General features: G+C 34.0%; 1 protein-coding gene across 1 annotated transcript in view; it reads left to right on the top strand.

The window, feature by feature from the left end:
• Positions 1-2,697: 2,697 nt before the first annotated feature.
• Positions 2,698-10,117, top strand: part of LOC108527938 (ribosomal protein S6 kinase alpha-6-like) — a gene marked incomplete at its 3' end in the record, with an annotated part of 41,529 nt that continues 34,109 nt past the window's right edge. The window contains 3 exon segments of the mRNA XM_017869505.1: positions 2,698-2,718; positions 5,724-5,840; positions 7,386-7,396. Coding sequence (XP_017724994.1) covers positions 2,698-2,718; positions 5,724-5,840; positions 7,386-7,396 — 149 coding nt within the window.

The following is a 10,117-nucleotide window of genomic DNA, read 5'->3' as shown; positions in this document are numbered from 1 at the left end:
CAATATCTTTAAAATTTCAAAGAAGATTCAGTTAGCAATTAGATTCTTTGTTGATTACATTAGTGAAAGGTCAGCAACGTGTTTAGTCTCTAAAGTGATTTATATTTTTATTACGCAGAGATATAAATGTCATAGTTATCTGAAAATGTATATTTTGAAAAACAAATTTGATATCCTGATATTTTTAAGCCGTGAATTTCTTATTTTAAAAACTATTCTTGACATATATCTCTTAAGAATTATTTCAAAAATACTTTTTTACAAGTGTGTTTTACTTAGACTCAGTGAAACCACAGGTAGCAACTATTTCAAGCTGAGAATACCTGCTTCCTGTATGGTGGATTTTTTTTCCCTCTATTTGTCTTTCTATTCTGATGCACATTTAGCCTTACTATGCTTCAGTATTTTTTCTCTTGCAATGCTGGTGTTTACTTCTAATTTCTATTCAGTTACTTAAAAAAGTGGAACCCTTGTCCTATAGATATGCAAAACTCTCAGATGAATAATTACTGTTCAACTAAAAAATGTTGGTTAGCCACTATAAAGTGGAGTTATGCTGCACCATCAGGTATGCAAAGATAAGTGGTACAGAGGGTCTCTGACTCAGGATGGTTCAACTTATGAGTTTCAACTTTATAGTGGTACAAAAGTGATATTCAGTATGTTCCTCAACTTACAATAGGATTATGTTTGGATAAACTCACTGTAAGTTGAAAGTGCATTTTCAACATACAGTAGGTTTATTGGGACAACACAGTCACAAGTCCAGGAACATCTGTACAAATAAGTTCAGTAACTTCAATTTTTATGGATGTTTTGTGGTTTTCAGAGTTCTCAGTTGATCCGTATGACTGAGATCTGAAATAGAGTAGGTATTATTGCCAATTTGTAGATGAGGGAACTAAGGAGCTGACCCTCGTAAGTAGAATAAACCAAACCAAGTGGGAACTAGTTTGCCAGCATTCTTTGGTTTTCAGTCATCAATGCAAACTTTTACAAACCTAAGTCTTCTGCAGATACCTTCCATTGTGTATATAATTTTGATGTGCTTAGTTCACCCTCATGGCATTTTGGCATTTATATTGATATTACCCTTAGCTTTCTTTCAAAATTTGCTAATATTTGACATGGTTTTCAGTGACCCGATATTATTCAGTGAATGAGAAGGGTATATCAAGCTGCTCTTCTGGGTCTTTGCATATATGTTTCAACAAATCCACAACTAAATGATTCTTGGATTTTTTAGGGTGATCTTTTCACCAAACTGGCCTGTACCTACAAATAAAGCAGATGTTTGAATAGATGAATGTTTTATTATTAAATAAAAATGAACAAGTTCAGGCTTTAAAAATAATTCTTTTGTTTTGATTTGTTTTCTGGAGGTTAGTTCCACAGTCATATGAAAACTGTTGTAATTGAGCTATAGTGTATTGCTATTAGGTTGTCATCAGCTTTTTCTCTTTTCAATTAACAGGTGATTTCATCTTCCTAAACAAATCATTTATCAAATGAATGGAGCAATAGTAGATTTGACAGTTCATTTTGTACTTTAACAGTGTGTTTTCCCAGTGTTACAGCACTGTTGGCCCTCTGGATTAAAAAGATGATCACAGATTATAGAGGTCAGAGCATACTATTTTGGTTGTGGTTGAGCCTTCATACTTCTTCTATATATCACTGATTACTTTGTTAGCTTGCAAAAAAATAATAAAACCTAATTCATAGTCTTCCTGGCTATGATTCAGATTCAGATTTGTTATTTGATGTAGAAAGCCTAGGGGTCCTTATTTGGAGATTATTAAATCTTCATTTCACAGTAGCAACATTGTTTCCAAAGATCAACTAAGATTGTGTACCGTGTATAGGTTTGCTAGGGCTACCCTAACCAAATAACCACAGATGGGTGGCTTTAACAGCAGAAATTTATTTTCCCAAGATGCTGCATTCTGTAAGATTGAGATCAAGGTGTTGGCGGGGTTGGTTTTTCTGAATAGTCTCTCCTTAGCTTATAGATGAGTCTTCTCCCTGTGCCTTTACATGGTCATTCCTCTGTGGGTGTAGGTATTCTAATTTCCTCCTCTTATAAGGATGTCAGTCATATTGGATTAGAACCCACCCATATGGCCTCATTTTACCTTAATTACTTCCTTAAGGGTCCTATCCCTAAATACAGTCATGTTCTGAGGTATTGGGAGTTAGGACTTTAATATATTAACTTTTAGGGGACATAATTTAGCCCATAGCATACTTGTAGCTTTTTATTTCTTTGATGGATATGATGTTTCTGACAAAGTTCTCTATCCTCAAATTCACAGTTTATTTCTGTATCCCCAGTGTGCAGCATAGTGTCTGATAATAGGATATGTGCTTAATGAATGTTGATTTGCTGGGTGAATAATAAGAGTGTATATATGGGAAGATAAGGTGATATAGCACAACTTTATCATACCAGGATAGGGAAATTTTTCAAGGATGATTTATTCTTAGGAAAAAAGAAATAAATCACTTATAAGTACATTACCACCTATTTCAGGCTAGATTGTTGCTACTATCAAGCTTTTGGAATGGTGCAGAACCTGAAGAAAGGGAGGTGGAGGGAAGAAAGAGGGTTTCAGTTGACAAAAAGGACATTAAAATAGTAAAAATTCAATAAACATAGCCTCGGGACGGCTGAGAAATTTTAGGCAATAGACAAGAATGGGGCAGGGAGCAGATGGAGTAAGACAGAGTAAGTATTGGAAATGGTGACACAGGAGGGTATCACATACTTTGAGAGTAAAAAAGAGCTAGTGGCATAGAAATGATAAAAGTAGTAAGTTGCTATATATAAACACATACACATGTGTATATGTGTGTGTGCACACGTATGCACGTATGTGTATGTATTTGTGTGTATATCTATTATATATCTATATAACTATGAATCTTAGAAGCACCCAAATATTGTTTTTCAATCCTGGCCATGTGTCTGAATCAACTTGGGAGGCTTAAAAAATACACATGCTTACGTCCTCCTATAGTTCTTCTGAACCACAATCTCTGAGGGTGGGACCCAAACAAGTGTAGTAAATAAATATTTCTTCTACAGGTGATTCTTATGGGCAACCAGAGCATTACAAATTGTCTGTGTAAAGGCACAGTAGTCATAATTCAGGGATATAATATGTAGTACTTGTTGTCCTAGGAACATATGTCTTTATTTAAAAAGGCAAATGGCCAAGCATTAAGTTAATATTCAGCGGTTATTGTATCCTTTATTTGTGTTGAGTACAACACATACTCAGCACAGTGTAATAAAATACTGACAGTGGATAATATGGAAAAGTTTATATTCTTCACAGTGTATGGGAAAATTTGCGTATTTTATTTAGAAATATTATCACAAAGTTAGTTATATTCAAAGCTGACACAATTTCATTAGCCAGAATCTCCTGTTTCCTTGTTTCCTTTATATATTTAAAAAAATAAATTGTGGGTATATATATATTTTGTTTTGTAGACTGTATTTAAGAATAATTTTGAGATTTCTTACTAATTTTACCTTTAAGATCTTTCTTTTCTATTGTATATATTTAAGGTGTACAATGGGGTGTTTTCACATATATTGTGAAATTATTATTATTGTTAAGCAAATTAACATCCATCATCTCACAGTTGCCCTATTTGTTGGTGGTAAACACTATCTTCGTTTTAAAAAGTATGTATTTTTTCCTGTTTCTTTTATAACATTGAGCAGATTTCTTTGTCTTTCTGCTCTTATGAGATCAAAAAAGTATTGTGCTAAGCATTAGGAATAAAGAGATCAATGTGGTATAATACCTGAATTTAAGAAGCCCACAGTCCAGTGGGAAAGAAAGACACAGTAATTGGTTGTTAGGATACAGTGTAACATTTTATGTTGGCTGTCTCCTGGGAAAAGTGATTTTTCTCATCTAGTTGCATTTTCATATTGGGAACTTTTTAGGGTACTGCTGCTGAAAATTGAAAGACATTGCATTTTAGAGGATGGGCATGTGTGGATTATTAATAAACGGTAAAAGGGCATTGGACAAACATTTTCATTTGGAAAACCTGCTTAGGTTTGGTGAAACTAACTAGAGTACAATTCGTTTCCTAACTCTGAACACTTCTCAAAAAACTGATGCCATTATGATCCATGCTTATAGTGATAATCTAAACATAAGCAGGGACCTGAAGAACCTTCTTGAACATAAAAAATATTATATTGTGTTCAATATAGAGTCACAGACATTGAGGGGACCTTAGAGACCCATCTAACAAAACCCCTTTGTCATGTGAGAAAACTGAAGGAGAGAGGGGTTTGTGATTTAGCTAAGGTTTCTTAGCTTATAGGCACTACAGATATATTATACTTTAATATAGTCCGCAGATGTCAGCTACAAAGCATATATATTTGCATTAAAAAAAGTTGTTGACTTTTAAAACAGGGACCCTTTCAAACAGGGAAATTCACTTCCATAGCAGATTGATTTTAATTTAATTTTTGTTTTCAGAAAACATTTGTAAGTTGCCATCACTATTTAAAAGGGTCTGGTGAAATACCATTTTGATGTATAAGAAACACATGATATACTTTCAGAATCAGTTGTTCTTCATTTCTTGTTGATTTGCTAGTGGTTCCTGACACCTACAATTAAAATTTCTTTGCCTAGGTACCCCTCTTGAGATAGTGAATGTCTGACTACCTATATTCCATGGACCTTATTTTAGCTGCCATGAAGTCTTGCTCATTTGGGACCATGCTCTTGTTCACTTTGGCTACAATCACCACTGACTAATCAGTTAATTGAAGAGTGAATCGATTGAGAACATTGTTGGCATCCAGGCTAAAATTAGTATGCTCTAATGGAATGCTACCAAGATTTATAGACATTGTGATTAAGTAGTCATGTAAACTTAAATTCTGTGAGTCTTAGTTTTCTTCTTTATACAGTCAGAGAGTTGGATAAGATATCCCTTCCAACTCTGTTATTTTGTGATATACATCTGTCATCCTAGCTATTGTGCTTCTCTAGGGACTGGAATTAATTACAGCTTATTTGAATGTAGTCATCACAGCTGAGTGGAGTCCTGCATCAAGGGGAAGAACCACTCACTGGGTGGCATCCTTTCTGCTTCACCCAGGTGGTACGAAATCTGGCATATAATTTATATATAAAATTTCAGTAAACAGGCCATAGCCTGGAAACATTTGTTTGGGCTCTGCAGATTTTGTTGGTCTATGCCAGTTTCTTTTTCATTGATGTGGTTAGTTGACCATTTAAACATTTAAAATAGTATAGTGAAATACTATTTAAAAGAACTCTTGAAGTCACGTTTTTTGGTCATGCCCCACTATTTACAAGGTTTTTTCTTGACTTTTCCTGCCTCTACCTCATTAGTCACAGTCCAGTGAAGGGTCTTGAGACTGTTGTTAACAATTTTATTATATTGCTACCAAGCTGGAAGGGAAAGCTGAAGCATAGATTTCTTTTTACATTTTATTTACATGAAATTATGTAGTAGGGAAGGTGGTGGTGGTGCATCTGTATGTGCTGTATGTGTTAGAAAACAAGGAAATAAGGATACTGGTAGCCCATAAAAGTCTCTGCTACATTGAGGGAGTTGGGTATATTATTTCTATTATGACTTCTGATTTTAAATGGAACTAATCAGAAGATGTTGAAAATCGATTCAAATATTGTTTGGATTTCTTTTTACAGGATGAAGGAGTTGTTAAAGAAATCCCTATTACTCATCATGTTAAGGAAGGCTATGAGAAAGCAGATCCTGCACAGTTTGAGTTGCTCAAAGTTCTTGGTCAGGGGTCATTTGGAAAGGTAATGAATACTTTTTTCTCCCCATTTGTTTCTCTTCTAAACATTTAGCAAAAAAAAAAAAAGTGAACACACACGTAGAAATCTGATTAATGATTTGTTTCTAAACTTCTGAAAGGATGCACACAAAGGTAATTCTTTAATTTTATTCCTTTCGTTTCTGTTGTACTTTTATTACCATTTCTTTGTACTTCTCTATAACAATCAAGGTTTTCCAATTCCCTAGGCTTACTGATTTCTCTAGGGAAAAATATAGCATACTCTTTATTAGCTGCTTAAATCAAAGTAGCTTGATTTTTGTAAAAAATGGTATTCCTATCTCCTTGCTCACATGCTGGCATGAATACGGCTTGTTTTCTCCTGGTGATTTAATCTACATTTCTTAGCTGTGTCACAGAAATCAGAATTTATATCTTAATTCATGTATGAATTCGTCTATCATCTGTTAAAATAAAGTAGAACAAGGGTGTGTAAAGTAGAACAAGGGTAGTTACTGGGTGATATGTGGTTTGTGTCAAATTTAAGTCTTCAGAGAGCTTACATTTCAAGGCAGAAAGCAAAATTGAGTAAGATTAACTATTATAGTCATTACTAAAGTTGTTTATTAATCACTTAATAACATGGCTTTAGAAAAGAAGTGTATAGGTCTGGTTCCTGACCTTTATATACCTAACATCTAATACATGAAAAATATTGCTTACACATAGCAACAGCCTTGAGAAAAACAGTATCAACCACAATTTAAGGGGAGAAAGATAAAGAGAAACTATTAATTTCAAGTGGCTGAGATTTAGTTTTAAAGGGGGAAAATAAGGCAGTTGAACATAGATTATTTATAGTCCTCTGGAACATTTTAAAATAAATACATTTTTATTTTATTATTTTATTGGGTTTTAGAGATGGGTTCTTGCTCTGTCACCCAGGCTGTAGTGCAGTGGCACGATTGTAGTTCACGGTAGCCTTGAACTCCTGGGCTCAAGTGATCCTCCATCCCCAGCTTCCCAAGGAGCTGATCCTACAGGCATGCACCACCACACCCAGCTAATTAAAAAAAAAATCTGGACACAAGGTTTTGCTGTGTTGCTCAGGCTGGTCTCGAACTCCTAGCCTTAAGTGATCTTCCCACTTTAGCCTCCCAAGGAAAGACATTTATTGAATGCTCGGTGTGTTCACAACAGTTGTATAAGCAGTATTAATGAGTATAAAATAGATGTCGTCTTAAAGAAACCTAATATTTATGCATTATAGAATATAAAGTGAAATATAAAGAAACATTTTCAGGGCACAAAAAGGACAAACTGAGATGAATTATGGCTTGGCAGTGAATTGGTACAGGAGATATATAAGACAAGGAGATGGCACTTGAACAGTGTTCTGAGGAGAGAAAAACTAGAAGGAACTGTTAATAGATTGGTGGTGGTGGTGATCATGATGTCGGTGGGGAGTGTTTATAGAACTGATCTGTAGAGTTGGCATGTATATTATATACAATTTTATTTTAAAGTTTCTAAAAGTGCAATATTCTTTTAACTATTTTACACTTTATAGCTATTTTTATGGTGCTAATTTTAGAAGAACAGAGATGAAGTTATTTTATATTCCAGATGTATAAATGCTTAAATATTTCACTTAAATAAAATATCACCAGGCAAACATTTCAAGCTATTAAAATTACCTGCTTTGTCTTTTGATGTATGTATTTACTCATATATGCTTTTGTTTATCTCCAGCTTTGTTCCAGAAAGGAATTAAGGCTTTCATAGATGGATACTAAATAAAATTAAAAATAAGTAGTGAAGATGATGGAAACAGAAAACGCAGAGCAGGAAAGATTAGATGAAGCCAGGAGTACACTCTGTTCACAAAAGCATGACATAAGGGTCTGTAAGTCTTTTTCTAGTAGGTCAAAAATTAAGACTTAAGTTTTCCAGCAGCCATTATAAAGAAGCTAATATATTTGAGTGTATTATAATTGACAGTATTTTAAAGGTGGAAACAGATTAAACAGACCAGAGAAATTTCTCTCATGGGTTTTCGTAAAGAAACTACTGTATAACATAATGAAATATATTCAGTAACATCTTCATGTTAAATATAGCAACATGCTGAAAAGTTGTCATGTAGTCCTTAAATTCAGGGAGATCTCAGCTTTGTCTGTGCTGGGATTTAGTTTTAAGAAGAGTATCATTGAAACCTTTTAATTCCTAATATTAAAATACAAAATAGTGATCTTTATGTAGTTAATCAACCAAATAAATATTAAGGAGGTGGCTTTTTTTCTCCCTAGGATGTGAACATACTTGCTTGTCAGTGTTACATCATTTGCGTAGGCATTGTGTAGGTGTGACTTGTTATATGCTGAACCTATTCAGGAATTTGGCCAAGACCGTGAATCAGATAAGTGTAGGAGCAATTCCAAGAGACTCTGAGCTGCAGAGTCTTAAGTTTTTCTTCAAAAGTTCCGTTGTTAAAATGCAGTAAATGGGATTTTAGCCCATATAAAGCCTTATAACATTAAATGTTTTTATTGTCTATTTAACAGTGGGGGAACCCTGCTAAAGTCAACTTAAAATTGTAGTTTAAGGAAGCATGCATTATTATCATGAAAGGTGCATGTAATATTCTGTCCTAAGCACACCAAGTATAATGCTTATTAATGGATATTAATGTCATGAGTGAAGGTATACTAACCAAACTACCATTAATTATTTTAAAACAACAAACACATGAAATACTTTGGAAATTGTCTGATTAGTTGTCCTTATATATCATGTGCCAATATATATATATAAAACATACTTTTACATTGTGGATTATAAAAAAAAATTTGTTTGTGATAGTGAAGACTTTACACTTAAAAATGATTTTTGAAAATATTGAATACTTGTACTCTTAAATAATTGTCACTCTCAAGTCGATAGTTTTGCAAAACATTGCTACATCTTAAAATTTTCCTGAAGTTCGTTCTTTCTCTTCATCAGCATTTAAATATGGTGATCTCTACGTTCACTACAATTAACTGAATACTTCTTATAGGAAAATATAAACGTCCATGTGATTGAAAAGAAGGTACATTGGAGTAACTCACTATTCTTCTGGACAATTTCCCATGATTTGGATTAGGGGTGACTGAAAAGGAAGCCTGTTTTATCAATATAGATATCGGTTTTAGGTACAGTGTTTTGAAGCCATGCAAACTTTTTTTCTTGAATTATTTCTTTAAGCACGCTGTATCCCCACATTACAGTCATGTTCTGAGGTACTGGGAGTTAGGGACTTTAACATATTAACTTGAGGGACATAATTTAGCCTGTAGCATATTTGATATATTTGTTCTTAAAGGACATGATGTTTCTGACAACATTTCTCTGTCTCAGTCACGTTTATTTCTGTATCCCCCAGTGTGCACACCAGTGTCTGATACGAATATGTGCTTAATGAGTGTCTAATTTGTTGATTGAACTAACTAATGATTAAATTATATGGAGAGTAAGGTGATAGCACACACTTTATTCTATACCGGTTAAGGAAATTTTTCAAGGATGATTTATCTTAGGAAAAAGAAATAGATCACTGATAAGTATATTACACCTCATTTCAAATTTACGGATTGCTTACTACTGTTAAAGCTTTTGAATGGTGCAGAAACTGAAGAAAGTGAGGTGAAGGAGGGGGAGATTTCAGATGACAAAAAAGACTTATAATAATAAAGATCAGTAAACATAGCCTTTGGGCAAGGTTGAGAAATGTTAGGGCAATAGATAAGAATGGGGTGGAAAAAGAACTACATTTTGTACGTTGATTTTGGGAAGGGGGCAGTGAGATTATGATATTTTCTCACACCTGAAAGTTCACTCATAGACCTGAAAAAAAAAAAAAAAAAAAAAAAAAAAAAAAAAAACAGATCACATGATCAAACAGGTTACCTTCTCTGAGACTGCGAATGATGTATCCTATTAAATGCCATATTGGGATACTAGTGAATGTTAGAAGAAGTAGGGGAAAAGTGGCTCCTTTATGCAGCAGTGTCTTCAGAAAAACTAGACTATCTCTTTCTTTCTTCCTTGCTTGCGTCTTCTCACTCTTCATACTCCATTCTTTACAATCCCACTGAGGGCTATGTTTTGTAAGAGTGGTTCTGAAATTGTAGTCTGCATACCCCTGGACAATCCCAAGACCTTTTCAGGGAGTCCTCAAGTCAAAGCTACTTCACAATCATCCTAAGATACTATTTGTACAACTGCTGGCATGTTGGCCAATTAAGGCAGTGACTTCAAATG

The sequence above is a fragment of the Rhinopithecus bieti genome, unplaced genomic scaffold (assembly GCF_001698545.2).
Source record: "Rhinopithecus bieti isolate Rb0 unplaced genomic scaffold, ASM169854v2 scaffold_5315, whole genome shotgun sequence".
Lineage (NCBI taxonomy): Eukaryota > Metazoa > Chordata > Mammalia > Primates > Cercopithecidae > Rhinopithecus > Rhinopithecus bieti.
The sequence above is the reverse complement of the archived record's forward strand: the minus strand, read 5'-3'. Positions and strand labels throughout refer to the sequence as shown.